General features: G+C 37.4%; 1 protein-coding gene across 1 annotated transcript in view; it reads right to left on the reverse strand.

Moving 5' to 3' along the window:
• The window catches only part of EXOC6B (exocyst complex component 6B), a 612,716-nt gene that overhangs the window by 178,303 nt on the left and 417,759 nt on the right, over window positions 1-16,654 (reverse strand). The window contains exon 19 of the mRNA XM_047067750.1: window positions 4,870-5,011. Coding sequence (XP_046923706.1) covers window positions 4,870-5,011 — 142 coding nt within the window. The remainder of the gene's footprint in view (window positions 1-4,869; window positions 5,012-16,654) is intronic.

The following is a 16,654-nucleotide window of genomic DNA, read 5'->3' on the forward strand; positions in this document are numbered from 1 at the left end:
AATGATAACAGGAGAAGCCACTACTTAATGCATAGTGTTTTGCCAGCCATGAAATAAACCCTTTCATGCATTCTCTTATTTAAATCTGACCCCATTCCTGTAATATTAGTTACTATTATTACTCCTATTTCATAAATGGGGCTGTGAGAGGTTAAATAATTTACACACGGTCACACTAAATATAAGTGGTGTCTTGAATCCATTTGGTTGAGCTGACTCTGAAATCTATGTTCTTAATGACTACACGGCACTAGCTGAATATCTCCGGCTCATGCAATGCATACAATTCCTCTTTTCACTTGGGACCTAAGAAAATGGCAGCCCAGGCCTCAGAGTCAAACACTCAAGGTACATTCACTTTCTGCCTTGTCCAGAGTTTGATTTCTTTCAGGACCTATACAGTTCTTCCAAGGACTCACAGACAATAGAGAAAATACCGCATGCACACACCACTGGGTAGAAAGATGTAAGTGTTAATTATCTTGTCATTTGGGGCTGCTTTTATACGCCTCTGTATAGTTACTTGAATTTTATGTATCATTTCTTTAAGATTTTTTATAGACCACTGAGCATCTAAAGAAAAAAAGAATTAGGGGGATGGTATAGCAAAAGACATAGAATAGAATTCTTTCTTTTAAAGTAAAATAAATGTCCGTGGAAAGTTTTTTGACAGACAAATTACTGACAACCAGAAATGAAACATTAAAACTTCTTAAATCAATGAAACTTAGTGGTTCCACAATATATGGACAAAAAAAATTTCAGTGGTAATATGGTTATTGGAGGTACTGTCATGCCCTACAAATGCTGGCTTCAAGCTGATTCCTAAGTCTGAAAGGCTATTACCAATATATCAAATGGCTATTCAGATACCATACTGGCTCTCTGGAACCGCTTTTGCATGGATAACAAACTCTGTTTCCACCCTTTCATTCATAAATACAATATTATACTGTATGTAAAGTGATCTCTCCACCTCTTAGTCTTAATGGAAAGCTAGCTCTCTGCTAAGGAAACCAATTTGCCTCTACTTCCCTCAGGTAGAAGATGCTCCTTCTTTGACATACAACGTACTTCAGAATCAGGCCATAACATAGGCATCTTCCTTCCTCCCCTGTGCTTCTCCTAGACCATCACTCCTCTTCCTCAAGGCTCCTATATTTTAGCTTTATCACCTCCATTCCTCTTTATCTTTTAGTTCTGACAAAATGCAGTCATGTAGTCCTTCCCAGTCATTCATCAGACTTAGTTGCTGAACCAATGACATTGGCTGGTTGCCTACTCCTACTCTATATATAGAGAGTGAAGTTCTACTCTTTTCTCAAAACTCAGAAATGGATGACTTCATGCTAAATAGCAAAAACCAATCTTGATTCGTCTAGCCAATCATTATGTTTTCATCCTCCAAGTAACTAATTGGTTAAAACAGAGGCATGTAAAACAATTTTGGCTAAGTAGATGCATGGAATCTGGCGGACTATTTCTAGAAAAAGTTCTGTGGCTGCTGGATATTATCATTTCTGAATATAATCCCTGGAATTATACTTATATCTGAATGATGAGATCATGGTGACTTTTATTTTCTTTTTCTACTTTTCTTTTTCCCCAAGAAAATTCCTCAAAAAGAAGTTTTTCTTTCTGCAAAATATAAAATTTTGTAAATTGAAGTATTGAGTATGTTTATATTCAGTTTTTTAAAGGCTCTGTCTGCTATTTTCAACATTTCTGTTATCAGTGGGTCTATTTCTATTGCCTGTCTTTTCTTCTCATGGGTCACATTTTTTCCTGTTTCTTTACATGTCCAATCTTAGCTTTTTGCTGTGCAATTGTCAATGCTATATGGTTAAGAGTCTGAATTTTTTTGTGTGTTCCTCTTCCTTCAAAGACAGATGAGTTGTGTTTTGGCAGGCAATTATTTTTTTGGTAGATTACCTTTATCTTGTCAGGCCTCTTTTAATTAGGCTTTGTTAGGGTGGATCAAGATTGGCTCTTACTCTAGAACTTGAGCACTCTTAAGGTCTAACTTTTGGGGGTCTTACTGAATGTACAAGATAATTAGCTGGTCTCTCAACTCTGACTGATCAGAATTCCAATGTCTCATAGCACTGTGGGACCTCTAGCATTCCTATTAAGCCCACAGATCCTCAGAGGCTGTTCTCTGCCAATCACAGAATTTTAACCTGCACATGGCAATTTAGTTTTTGACCAAGGGCTCAAGGGCTCTCCGAAGCAAACTTCTAGAGTTACTTCTCTAAACAACTCCTTGCTCTCTTGTATCTTGCCCCACAAATCCCAGCTGCCTCACCAGCCCTATATGCCGATCTCTTTTTTATTTTGTTTTGTTTTGTTTTTTTCGATGTAAAACACTGCTTTTTATTTTGGCTCTACTTTCCTGTGCTGCTGTTTGGATAGTACCCTCTGATAGAAAACGAGAGTGAATGTCAAGTTTACCTTGTGCATTTCCCCTTTCTGAAAGATCACAGCTTTGTGCTGTCTGCTATCCAATGCGTGAAATAAACTGCTTTATACAGTTTATCCAGTTTTACAGTTATTGACAGCAGAAAAGTAGCTTTGAAACCTGTTCCTCTGTGGTGACTGAAACTGGAAGTCTCTACTAAGTAAGTAATTAAAAACAGCATAGCCAATAAAACCTTAATTTCTAGCCACCAAGAGTCAAGTGAGAGAAACCAACAAAGTAAAAATAAAAAGGTGGGGAAGAAGTATTAGCAGATTTTTAGTATTTTCCACTATTTTAATTTTCTTAGAATCAAAAAAAAATTTCAAGTCATCATATCATTTTTGTTCATTTTCATTTCTTGCTGACAGCACAATGAACACCAGAACGCTCTTTATTTCTTCCTTCTTCTTCCTAACCAGAACTAATTTTGTGTTCAACTCCAAGGGCATGATTCATGATGAACCAACTGTCCCAATTACAATGGTCCTCTATCACTTTTCCAGATACTCAGTCTCTGGCCTCCCTTAGAGCCGGAGGTGACCGTACAACTGTATGATGACCAATGAGATACAACAAAGTAGTCTGTTAGGAATCTCCTGAAAAGGTTTCAATTATCTTAATAAAAGGAATAAGTGACACTGGGCTCTTTTTCCTGTCTTGAACATGAATCTCCTCTTCTTTTTTTTATTGAACTATAGCTGACATACAATATTATATTAGTCTCGATGGCACGGCATAGTGGTTTAATAGTTACATGCAATGCAAAATGCTCACCACAAGTGTAGTTACCATGCCACCATACAAAGGTATTACAATATTATTGACTATCCTCCCTAAGCTCTAATTTTCACCTCTGTGACTTTCCCTATTTCATAACTAGAATTTTGTACCTCTTAATCCCTATCACCTATTTATCCATCCCCCACTCTCCCTCTGGCAACCACCAGTTTGTTTTCTGTATTTATGAGTCTATTTCTTTTTTTTTTTTAATTTGTTTTATTGTTTAGATTCCACATTTAAGTGAACATACGGTATCTGTCTTTTTCTCTTAGCATAATACTCTCTATGTCTATCTGTGTTGTCATGAATGGAAAGATTTCATTCTTTTTTATGGCTGAATTCAGTACAATTCCATTGTAGATATATACCACATCTTCTTTATCCATTCATCTATCTATGGATACTTAGGGTGCTTCCATATTTTGACTATTGTAAGTAATGCTGCAATAAACATAGGGCTGTGTGTATCTTTTCAAATTAGTGTTTTTGTTTTCTTTGGGTAAATACTCAGAAGTGGACTCACTGGGTCATATGGCATTTTGGGGTTTTTTTGAGGGAATGTGAATCTCTCCTGATTATAATACAATACATAAATGAGAAGGAATAATATGCATGAGGAGGAAAATTCCACACTCTAAGTGTGGCAGAGGAGAGGGAACAAAAGAGCCTGGGTCCCCTAAATACCACATGATTTCACTCACATGTGGAATCTAAAAACCAAAACAAATGAATAAACACACAAACAGTAGAATCAGACCTATAAACACAGAGAACAAACGGCTGGTTGCCAGAGGGAGGAGGAGTGGAGGGATGGGCAAAATGGGTAAAGGAGAGTGAGAAATGCAGGCTTCCAGTTAAGGAATGAATAAGTCATGGGAATAAAAGGCACAGCATAGGGAACACAGTCAATAATATTGTAATAACCTTCAATGGAGACAGATGGCAGCTGCACTTGTGGTGAAAACAGCCCAAGGTATATAGAAGCTGAATCACTATGTTATACACCTAAAGCGAATATAACATTGTGTGTCAACTATACTCAAAAATAAATAAATAAATAAATAAATAAATAAATAAATAAATAAATAAAACTTGAGTCCTTGATGACAACACTGAGCAACTAAATCAACACAGCAACTCACTGCCTCGAGAAAAATAAAACCTATGTTTTTAAACCACTCTAACATTTTCTATTTTTACCTGCAATAGAAAGCATTTCTGATTCACAAATGCACACGCATTTGTTCTTTAGACTAAGAAGAGTTTGCAGATAAGATGTAAAAATAGCCTTAAAATATAACATAAAAAAACGTGACTGGGAACTGCATTCTTCCGAAGTCTTCAGACTAATCAGGTTTTCTTTGGTGCCTATAAAACGCACGTCTGCCTTACCTCCCACTCTAGATTGCAAATTCGTTTGTGGCCAGAGATCTCTGTTCTACATGTGGGCCTAGGCACTCTGGGTGCTCAAATCTGCTTGATGATAGGCCATTTCTACACATCCTTCAAGTTGTCTCCCGTATTTGTCGACCCCATCGGTAACAAAGACCCCACAGACTTAAACTTCTTGGTTTTCACAGACGTGAGTACACAGGTGAAACAAACAAGTGAAGGGTGGTTCGCTATCTTACGTTCACATTCTCTGACATCCAAGTTGAACTGCTGCAATGCTCCCAAGGTGAGCTGTCTTACTTCGGCTTCCAGCAACAGCTGCATCAAGGATGTGGCCAAATGCTTGCAAGCTGACATACATGCTGTCTGGGCCACTTTTCCCTGAAATACAAGAGCGTAAATCATGGTAATGGATTACAATGAAATTCCAACAAAAATGACAAGTCATTTTTCAGTTAGAGATTTCTTTAAGGTTTTCTCCATCGTGATAGCCTCGGCATTCAATAATCTTGGATTAATAGCACCTGGTGGCAACATCTTAAATATTAGCTTCGTCACCCTGAGTTATACAGCTGTAACATTAAACTAAAATTCACAAAGCCCAGATGTTTAACATCCAAACGCTTTTACCTAAACAACAGATAAACAATATTCAAAATTTTAATTAAACAGAGAAGGATTTTTTCCACAGAAATAAATTTTAAAAAGTCCCTTCCAAAATTACTATAATTCTTGGGGCGCCTGGGTGGCTCCGTCGGCTAAGCGTCCGAATTCGGCTCAGGTCACGAGCTCGCGGTCCGTGAGTTCGAGCCCCGTGTCGGGCTCTGGGCTGACGGCTCAGAGCCTGGAGCCTGTTTCAGAGTCTGTGTCTCCCTCTCTCTCTGACCGTCCCCCGTTCATGCTCTGTCTCTCTCTGTCTCAAAAGTAAATAAACGTTAAAAAAATTCAAAATTACTATAATTCTTAAAAGACAAATGTAAACAACATGCCCTAATTTATCTAGAAACCAAAGTGTTTACTGCTTTAGGATTTAACACACACAAAAAGGAAAAGAACAATTAAGGTTTCCTGAAAAAAAAAAATGAAGAGGATGAATTTTGTTTTCTTAAAAAATGAACACGAAAGGGTGCCTGGCTGGCTCAGTTGGGTGGAGCATGTGACTTTTGATCTTGGGGTTCTAAGTTCAAGGCCCATGTTGGGTTTTGAGATTACTCAAAAAAATAAAATAAAATCTTAAAAAAAAAATGAACACTGAGGTTTATAAACATAAACTGTAAGCTAATTTTATTTTATTTTAATTTTTTAATGTTTATTTTTGAGAGAGAGAGAGAGAGACAGAAACAGAGCAAGCAAGGAAAAGGCAGAGAGAGAGGGAGACACAGAATCTGAAGCAGGCTCTAGGCTCTGAACTGTCAGCACAGAGGCCAATGTGGGGCTCGAACCCATGAACCATGAGATCATGACCTGAGCTGAAGTCGGATGCTTAACCCACTGAGCCATCCAGGAGTCCCTAAGCTAATTTTTAAAATATTGATATTAAAATTAATATTTACTATCTTCTTTAAAGGATTCAAACACTTTGCATCTTAGTCCCAGATCTAAGCTATAAACCAGAGAAGAGAAATCCACTTTTTTCCAGATACTTATCCATTTTATTTGTTATTTATCATCTATTCTAAAAAACAGGACGATAATGTTTCAAAAAGTCTGAGATCTCAAGTTAGTCAATGGATCCTTCTATTTTGAAATTATGAAATATTTCAATCATACAGAAAGGTATACAGAATTATATGATGAATACTTATGTATCTATTAAACATTATAAATACAGTTTCAGCCCTTGTATGACCTCCTTAATCACTTTCTTTCCTCTCCCTAGAGACAACCATTATTGTTGCTAGGTACACCAGCTAAATTTTTAAAATACTATTATAAAGTTACATATAAGTATATAATAAAAAAATTTTATGTATTTTGAAACTTTCTATCATATCATACAATATGTCTCTCTGCAACTTGCTTTTTTGGTTCAATATTATAAATGTGAAATTTTTTAAATGTAATACATGTGGCTGCAGTTTATTCTTTTAATTATCCCACGGTATTTCATTTTAGGAGTATACCACAATTTACTTGCCTATGTCTACCCTTCTGTTGTTGGAGATCTAGGATGTTTACATATATATATATATGTATATACCTATATATACATATATATTTATATTCTATTATAAATGCAGTAGGTCATGGAGTAATGTAAGTCTAGTAAGAAGTCATGAAAATGCCAGATTCTGACTACAATGTCTTTAACGTTTTTCTCCTATGTTTCACTGGGCCAGGGCCTTCCTCAAAAGTAGCAGGCTTTAAATAAAAAAAATATAATAAACAATACCACAATGAATTTTGAAATTTGTGTACCTTTTTATATACTTTGGATAATTCCTTTAAGATTATTTCCTTGGACCATATTAGGGTATCAGTACTGTGATTCATAATGCATATGCATATATGAGAAGAAAAACATAGGTGGAAACTAGATCCCTAAATATCTCACTATAAACTGCTTTGCTTAAGGTATGTGCTGATTTATAATGTCCCCACATATTTATGAGAGTATCACCAATTGCATAGTCACTAGCACTGAGTACTATATAAATTTTTCTCTCCTAATTAAATAGGAGATATTTTATGATTCTATGTCTTTTGATTGTGAGATTGAATGTTTTCCAAATTTTCATTTATTTGACTACAATATTATTTTATGGCATAAAAATAACAGGGTGATAAGCAATGCCCTATTTTGTATACATACTAGAAGTGTTCCTCATGTATATGCTTCTGCTTGTATGTTCTGAAGATCCACACTCTGGATGACTTAAGACAACAAATGGAAATACCTAAGTTAGGGAGTACTACACAGACCGAGTGAGAAAGAGGCAATGGAAGTACACAGAATCCTAAAGAGAAGAGTTATATTGTGAATGAAATCCCCAATAAGAGGCTTGCTTTCAGTTAAACCCACTGGAGACCTGGTACAGACACCACACCAAGGAGAGCCATGGAGTTCAACACACTTACAGGCCCTGGGTGAACAATCAGAGGGGGCGGATCAATGCTGTGAGGAGCCCTGTGGGTTTTCAACAATGAGAGAGCGGGAATGGAGTGAAGGAAGGAAGATGAGACTACAGCAGATGCCCAGAGACAGCAGTGCAGATCACAAGCCAGAAAAAAGGGTAAGAAACTGTCATCTCTTGGGCATTACTCTATGCCCATTACTCTATGCCCAAGATTTGCTACAGCCTAAACAGTTGGCATCTTGTGCTATTTCACTTAATTCTCAGAATTACCGCAAGAAGTTGGGATTATTTTTTTCTTTTAGATCAATAAACTAAGGCTCTCTGTGAAGTTCAGAAATGTAGACAAATTCATAGAGTTATGGGTATTTCCACCCAGTCCTAAATCTGTATCTTTCCACTAAACCATCACCTAAAAAGCAGTAGTAAATCTTATACTGTCTTACACCGAAATACTGAGCAAAAACTGGTCCAGATGTTAACAAGGTTAATGGGTTATCCAAGGCATAGACTAGGCCCAAACAGGTAAGATAGTGGTAGCTCAGGAGCCAACTCTTCAAATACTGAGTAGCAGCAGGGACATACTTTGTAACTTGTAGCCCAACATGACTATCAAGGCCAAGATATTTAAAGGACCCGACAAGGTGAACATGGAGATGTTGTGAAAATCAAACAGCTACAAGCCCCATTAAGCCAGAGGCTGAAGAAGATAGCATTGGAAAGGCTTCCTTCAGTGGCCAAAACAGATTGCCAGGGAGAAGCACAACTAGACTGGTAACACGAAAATAAGATAGATCTGAGTCAGAAAGTCCCCTAGCTGTGTAATTTGGGGTAAATTAGTTGATACTTCTGATTCCTTATTCAACTCAAAATAGTAAATAGCTTATTAATCTTAACATAGTCACAAGAAACACAATTTGGCTTTCATGTCCATATCAACATATATCAATCAATGACGCTAAATGCACCTATACATGATCATGCCTTATTCTACTCTAACACACAAAGTTATTTAACTGCCCTCCAATCACTTTCCACCCGACTTCCCCTCAAGCTAATTATTTCCAAACAAAATGATAATTGCAGAAAATCATGTTTTCATTGTCAAATATTTTTCTAACTCTAGAAAGCACTTTGGGACTTTTCTAATTCACAGCCCACCATCCATTCTCTCTTTCACTTCTAGTTTCCATTACCACCACACTGTCCATAGGTGTTCAAAGAAAGGATAAACACAGACTCAGGCAATGACAAGCAACGCGCTATGATATAAAAATTGGTGGTTTCACCAATTTTTTCACCCTCTTCATTAAGTAATCTTATTACGAAGCAGATTCTTTCCAAGAACATACAGCCAACGTCTCTAGGACAGGGTAAGAATTTGGGACCTAGGAAAACCTAAACTGATGAAATGGCCCATAAAAATGCCTTTTGGATACCTCTAGGAAGACTTTCAAATCAGCCTAATGACACCTAGGCTGTATCTCATGAAGCTGTAATAGTGTCCGTGTATGGAGAACCTGCAAGAATAAACGCAGAATGCCAGACAAGATGAAAAATGAGCTCAGAATTGCCATATTTTGAACACACAAGAAACCTGGGGTGCAGGGTGGTTTGAGTCACAGGGTCTTAGAACTAGTTCAACAGGCAACATCATGCTGCCTCTCGATGCATCTACAATATTTACATACTCCAAGACAGTCAACAAACATCACCTAAATGAATTAAAAGTCCACTACCACCCACTACCAAAGCATTTTAGTTCATAGTATTTTTCAATCTAGGTACAATTTTTTTTTTTTTTAAGTTTTAAGAAGGGGAGAGGAGTAAACTGGTGACAAGTTCATAATGTTAATTCAAAATCAGGCTTATGGCCGTAGAGAGAACCATCACCACTGGGTGTGAGTCAAGACCCACGAAAATACTTTTTTGGTTTTCACCATGTAGCTCTTTGATAACCAACTCAACTCACTCACTTACTGCAAAAATATACTCAGACTTGGGGCGCCTGGGTGGCTCAGTCGGTTAAGCGCCCGACTTCGGCTCAGGTCATGATCTCGCGGTCCGTGAGTTTGAGCCCCGCGTCGGGCTCTGTGCTGATCGCTCAGAGCCTGGAGCCTGTTTCGGATTCTGTGTCTCCCTCTCTCTCTGACCCTCCCCCGTTCATGCTCTGTCTCTCTCTGTCTCAAAAATAAATAAATGTTAAAAAAAATTAAAAAAAAATATACTCAGATTCATATTCTGTAATTCAAATTATCCTCTCTACCTCCGCCTCTACTTACTGTCTGTCTTCCTTGTATCACAATACTTTACACAGAGTGATATACTGCACTGTCATATAATGCATGTACATTTTCTCAAAAAGCATACGGTCTGAAAGGAAAGAAACTATGGCATCAAAACTGCAAAGCAGGTACACACCGATACGTAACTGTATGTCTTAGAGGTATCTAATTCTCTTTACAAAAAGGGAGATATCCATTGTTTCTTACACAAAGACACAAACACAATTAAGACAAATGTTTAGAAATCTCACAGACTCCTTAAAAGACATACAGAAAGCTTAATATTCATTACTTTCTCTTTTTTTAATTTTAATGTTTATTTATTTTTCAGGGAGAGACAGAGTGTGAGTGGAGGAGGGGCAGAGAGAGAGGGAGACACAGAATTTGAAGCAGGCTCCAGGCTCTGAGCTGTCAGCATAGGGCCCATCGTGGGGCTCGAACCCATGAAGGGTGAGATCATGATGTGAGCCGAAGTCAGACGCTTAACCAACTGAGCCACCCAGGCACCCCAGTATTCATTACTTTCAATTACCATGTACTTCAATTACACGATACTAAGTTCTATGTCAGAGAACACAAATGAATAGAGGTGAGGAGCTTAGAGAAAGCATCGCCATCATCAATCCCACCACTATCTCTACCATCGCCAGACTGGCTGCCTTCATTTATTAAGCATTGACTATGTCCAAATGTTTTGAACATGTTCTCACATAATTCTTGCAAGAACCCCATGAAGTATTTAACCCTTGATTTATACATGTGAGTACAGAGGAGTTAAACTATACAGTGTATCTTGCAAGTGGTGAAGCTGGGATGTGAACCCAGCCCTGTCAGACACCAAAGACTTAATAATCATTTGATTCTGCTTCCCAGTAAAGGGACTTTGGTAATTGCCATGTGTTTCTGTTGCTCCATGACTTGGGTTAAGGGAATGGAGAGGACAAGAAAAATCACACAAGTCTAAAAGGCCAGGATACTGAGCGAGAGGTTTTTTCTCCCTTCTCCATTAAGGAAGCATCAAAAGAAAGCTCAGTTCACAGTAGGTACTGAGAATGGACTCCAACCACAGCTCTCTGTCAGCTTACTGGGACCAGACCCTGACTCCAAGATCACCAAGGATCTTGGCTTAGTCACTGCAAATGGCCAAAGCCAAATTTCTCTTTCTCTGGATAATCTTAGCAAGTTTCAAAGTAAGACAAATGCAAAGTGCCAGGAACTGTTCTGTGAAAGAGAGCTGTCTTTTTCACACCAACTTTCTCTTTTGCTTTTGCTTCCTGAATAACACTCCCTTGCTTACATTTTGGTTTTGTCAAATTTTTCTTTCTCAAGTCATGTAATGAGTTATTTCACTGTGAAACAGAGAAAAGTTCAGATGCAGAAACTGATCTAGCAAGGCAAGTAAGAGCTCTGCAGAGAGAATGTAAAGCCACGCTATAAAGCGCTCCCTTTCTGTTTACCTGGTGCCTCTGCTCCCTTAACCTTCTATTCTGACCTTTACTGTAGGCATTCCCTTTAATATGGACCCTTGTCTTATTTCTGCCTGCCCCAGGGAACTTGATTTTTGATTGCTAACTTGCTTTCCTTTATTGAATAAGAAAGCTACCTTGTTCCTTTTTCTTCAATAGCCCATAGCTATGGATAAGACCAATTCATTCCAGAGCACTGGGTCTCCTATTTATTTAGGGTGGACATTCATTAAGTTATATTTGGAGGAATAGAACTCTGGGTCTTCGCATAAGTTTTTGTCATCTGGGACCCATGCCTGGAACATTGGTTTCCCATGTGCTGCAGAAATTCCATGAACAAATTTTTACTTCACCATTATACTTAAACCATCTAAAAAAATCACACATCTGGGTGCCTGGGTGGCCCAGTTGGTCAAGCAACTGACTCTTGATTTTGGCTCAGGTCATGATCTCACGGTTCCTGAAATCAAGCTCCCAGTCAGGCTCTGCACTGACAGCGTGGAGCCTGCTTGGGATTCTCTCTCTCTTTCTCTCTCTCTCTCTCTCTCTCTCTCTGCTCATCCCCCGATTCATGCTTTCTCTCTCTCTCTCAAAATAAATAAACAGACTTAAAAAAAAATCACACATCCTCTCCAAGTAGATTTTCCCACAACTGAATTCATGTCTTTACAATCCTGCCCAAAGAACATTCTTCAAGTCAGAAAATCTGTATAAATATCCATTCACTAAAATCATGCACAAATCCCCATTCTAGACAAACAAAAGTTTCCTAACAGCTAAAACAAACAAACAAACAAACAAAGAAAAGAAGTGAAGCCCAAGGATGGTAGTCAAAGTATCCTGCACAACATATATAGTGTCATTTGAGCCATCAGTAGAGCCTACAATGAGATGGTGAGCCCCTAGTAATCAAAAATAAGAAAAACATAAAAAAAAAAAGGGTAAACAATCTCTACCTTACTTGTCATGAAACAATTAAGAAGTCCAAAGAAAAAAGCATAGTCCAAACAGAACTTGGAGTATATACTACTCAGGATGTGGATGGAAGGAGAGGAGGGATTTATTGGCTCTGAGACCTAGCCACTTGCTTCACTTTCTTATCCTCAGTCACCTTTCAAGAAACATAAGAACCCTTTAAAAAGAACAACAACACTGTTTGCTATGCGTGCTTTTATTGAGGTATAATTACAAACAGTACATGTGCAAATCTTAAGAACATAGCTTGATGATCTTTACGTATATAAAAACCTATAAAGCTGCCATCAAGATCAAGATAAGAGAACCCTTCCATACACTGGAAAGTTCCTCATGGCCCTTTCAAATCAGTAAACCCTCATAGATTATAGCCACATAGATCAGTTTTGCCTGTTCTTGAACTTCATATAAAAAGAACCCTATAACCTTCTTTTGTGCCTAGCTTTTTAAATTCAGCATATTTTTGAGATTCATCCATGTGACTGCATGTAACTATAGTTTGTTCTTTTTTATGGCTGAGGAGCATGAATAAATCACAAGTTGTTTATTAATTTTTTCTACTGGTATATATTTGGGGTTGTTTCTATTTGGGAGCTATTCTGAATGAAGTCTTTCAGTGGAAATTCATTTTCCTTGGAAAGATATTCAGGAGTGAGATTGTTAGATTACAGAGTAGCTGTATGTTTAATTTTATTAGAAACTGCCAAACTTTTGGGGCGCCTGGGTGGCTCAGTCGGTTGATCGTCTGACTCTTGATTTCAGCTCAGGTCATGATCCCGGGGTCATGGTATCAAGCCTCCTCAGGGTCTCTGAACTGAGCGTGGAGCCTGCTTAAGATTCGCTTTTTCCCTCTGCCCCTCTCCCCTACTTGTTTGCACTCTCTCTCTCTCTCTCTCTCTCTCTCTCTCAAAAAAAAAAAACAAATCCCCCCCCCAAAAAAACCTGCCAGTTTTTCAGAATGATTGTGCCATTTCACACTCTCAGGAGCAATGTATGGGAGTTGTTCCACAGCCTCTCCAATACTTGGTACTGTAAGTCTTTATAATTCATACTATTTTGCCAGTCTATAGAGGTAACCATTGTAGTTTCAATTTGTATTCTTTCATGAGTAATTCTATTAAAACATATTTTCATATGTGTACTGGTCAAATGAATATCCTCTTCTAAAAAGTACCTGTTCAAGTTTATTGTCCATGTTGGTAGTGGGTGCGGGTGGGGAATAGCTAATAGATTTTTATTTATTGTTTAAAAAAGTTTTTATTTAAATTCCAGTTAGCTAACATACGGTGTAATATTAGTTACACGTATACAACATAGTGATTCAGGATAGGCACCTTTGTTGAAAACCAAGGGACCACATGTGTGGGAGTCTATTTTGGGACTCTCTATTCTGTTCCATTGATCTTTCAGTCAAACTTTATGCCAATACTTCACTCTCTTCCTTACTAAATATTTATAGTAAATATAGAAATTAGGCAGTATAAAGTTCTCTAACATTCTTCTTTTTCAAAATAGTTTTATTTTAGGTTTTTGAATTTTTATATAAATTTTAAAGATAGCTTATTAACATCGATACTCATTTCCTTCAAGATTGGTATGACTAGAGGCGCCTGGATGGCTCAGTCGGTTGGGCGTCCGACTTCGGCTCAGGTCATGATCTCACGGTCCGTGAGTTTGAGCCCCACGTCGAGCTCTGTGTTGACAGCTCAGAGCCTGGAGCCTGTTTCAGATTCTGTGTCTCCCTCTCTCTGACCCTCCCCCATTCATGCTCTGTCTCTCTCTGTCTCAAAAATAAACGTTAAAAAAAAAAAATTAAAAGATTGGTATAACTACTACAATTCCACATACATAGAAGAAATGTTAATTCATTATATATCATGGATGCCTTAGGGCACTGAGGTTTAATTCTCACCCAGAAGTCTGGTAGAGAAGAGCTGCTAAAGAGTAACTTTGGGAGAATTGACATTTTAATAATACTGAGTCCATAAATACAGTAAACTTTTCTATTTAACTAGATCTTCTTTAATTTTGTTTGGTTAATGTTTTGAGTGCACAACTTTAGCACATATTTTGTTACAGAGTATTTCCTGCTTTTTGATGTCGTATACTACACTGATTTTTCATTTCAGATTCTAATTCCTCTTTATTAGCACAAAGAAACAGACCTATTTTTTGCATAGTGACCTTGTATCTTGTGATATGGCAAACTTAGTTCCACTACCATTTTTTAAAGATCTCATAGGAGGCAAGGGAAACAAAAGCAAAAATGAACTATTGGAGCCTCATCAAGATAAAAAGCTGGTGCAGCCACTCTGGAAAACAGTACAGAAGTTCCTCAAAAAGTTAAAAATAGAACTACCCTACCACCCAGCAATTGCACTACTAGGTATTTATCCAAAGGATACAAAAATGCTGATTTGAAGGGGCACATGCACCCCAATGTTTATAGCAGCACTATCAACAATAGCCAAAGTATGGAAAGAGCCCAAATGTCCATCGACTGATGAAGGGATAAAGAAGATGTGGTTTATATATACAATGGAATATTACTCGGCGACCAAAAAGAATCAAATCTTGCCATTTGCAACAATGTGGATGGAACTAGTGTGTATTACACTAAGACAAATAAGTCAGTCAGAGAAAGTCAAGTATCATTTGATTTCACTCATATGTGTAATTTAAGAAACAAAACAGATGAACATAGGGAAAGGAAGGAAAAATAAAATAAGATCAAAACAGAGAGGGAGGCAAACTATAAGAGATTCTTAAATACAGAGAACAAACAGGGTTGCTGGAGGGGAAGTTGGTGGGTATGGGCTAAATGGGCATTAAGGGCATTAAGGAGGACACTTATTGGCATTAGCACTGGGTGTTGTCTGTAAGTGACGAATCACTAAATTCTACTACTGAAATCAATACTAAACCATCAATTAACTAACTTGAATTTAAATTAAAAAAGAAAATACGGTGCTGAAGAAAGTAAAAAATAAATAAATAAATAAAAAATCCTTTAGGATTTTCTATATCAGCAATTGTGTTATCTTTTTAAAAAGAAAAACATTTCATTCACTCCCCCTTTCAATTAGCACTCTTTTTATTTCTTTTACTTGTCACTTTGCATTAACTAGCTCCAATAGTGTGTTGAATTGGAATGGTGAGAGCAGACATACCTGTCTTGTTCCTGATCTTAGAGGTCAAACATTCAGTCTTTTACCATTAAGTAAAATGTTAGCTGTAGGTTTTCATAGATACCCTTTTATTAGATTAAATAAGACTAGATTGGTCTGCTAAGAAGTTTTGTTTTTTGTTTTTTTTTTTGACAGGGTGTCCATTTTTGCTAAATGCTTTCTCTACATCTCCTGAGATTCTCTCTTTCTCTCTCTCTCTCACTCACACACACACACACACACACTAAATAAGTTTCTTTTTTTTTTTTTAAGAGAGAGAGTGAGCATGAGCAGGGGAGGGGCAGAGACACAAGGTGAGAGAATTCAAAGTAGGCTCCATGCTGTCAGCGTGCAGAGCCCAGCACAGAGCTCAAGCTCATGAACCACGAGATCATGACCTCAGTTGAAATTAAGAGTCAGACGTTTAACTGACTGAGCCACCCAGGTGCCCCAAATAAGCTTATTTCTGATAAAGACATTAAATTTATATTTTATAAACTTCCAATGAAGAGACTCTAAACTCGGATTATTTTGCCAGTGAATTCTATCAAGTATTAATTGAAGAAATTAAACCAATTCTAGACAAAATCTATTGCAAAAGAGAGAAAACATTTCTAAACTCATTTTATGAGACCAACATTACACTGGTGGCAAAATCAAAGGCAAAGACAATACAAGAACAGAAAACTATATACCAACATCCTGCATAAACACACATACACAATTTCAACACGTTAGCAAATCAATGATATATTATGTCTAAGTGGGTAATTACATAAACATGTCTTATGATTTCTAATTTATTTCTGTTGCAGATGGCAAACATAGTCGGTTAGATTTTACTCCTTTTAAATTTATTGAGACATGTTTTATGGTCCAGAATATGTTCTAACTTAGTGAATGTTCCATGTACACTAAAAAACAGCTGGTTGTGGTAGAATGCCAATTAAGTCAAGTTGTTTTACTGTGGTTCAAGTCTTCTATACCCTTAATGACATTGTGTCTACTTGTTTTATTGGTTATGGAAGGAGTGTTAAAATAATCAGCTGTACCTGTG

This window comes from Lynx rufus, unplaced genomic scaffold, assembly GCF_022079265.1.
Source record: "Lynx rufus isolate CCGP_SWC_20201006 ecotype Redwood Valley unplaced genomic scaffold, mLynRuf1.p SCAF_8, whole genome shotgun sequence".
Taxonomy (NCBI): domain Eukaryota; kingdom Metazoa; phylum Chordata; class Mammalia; order Carnivora; family Felidae; genus Lynx; species Lynx rufus.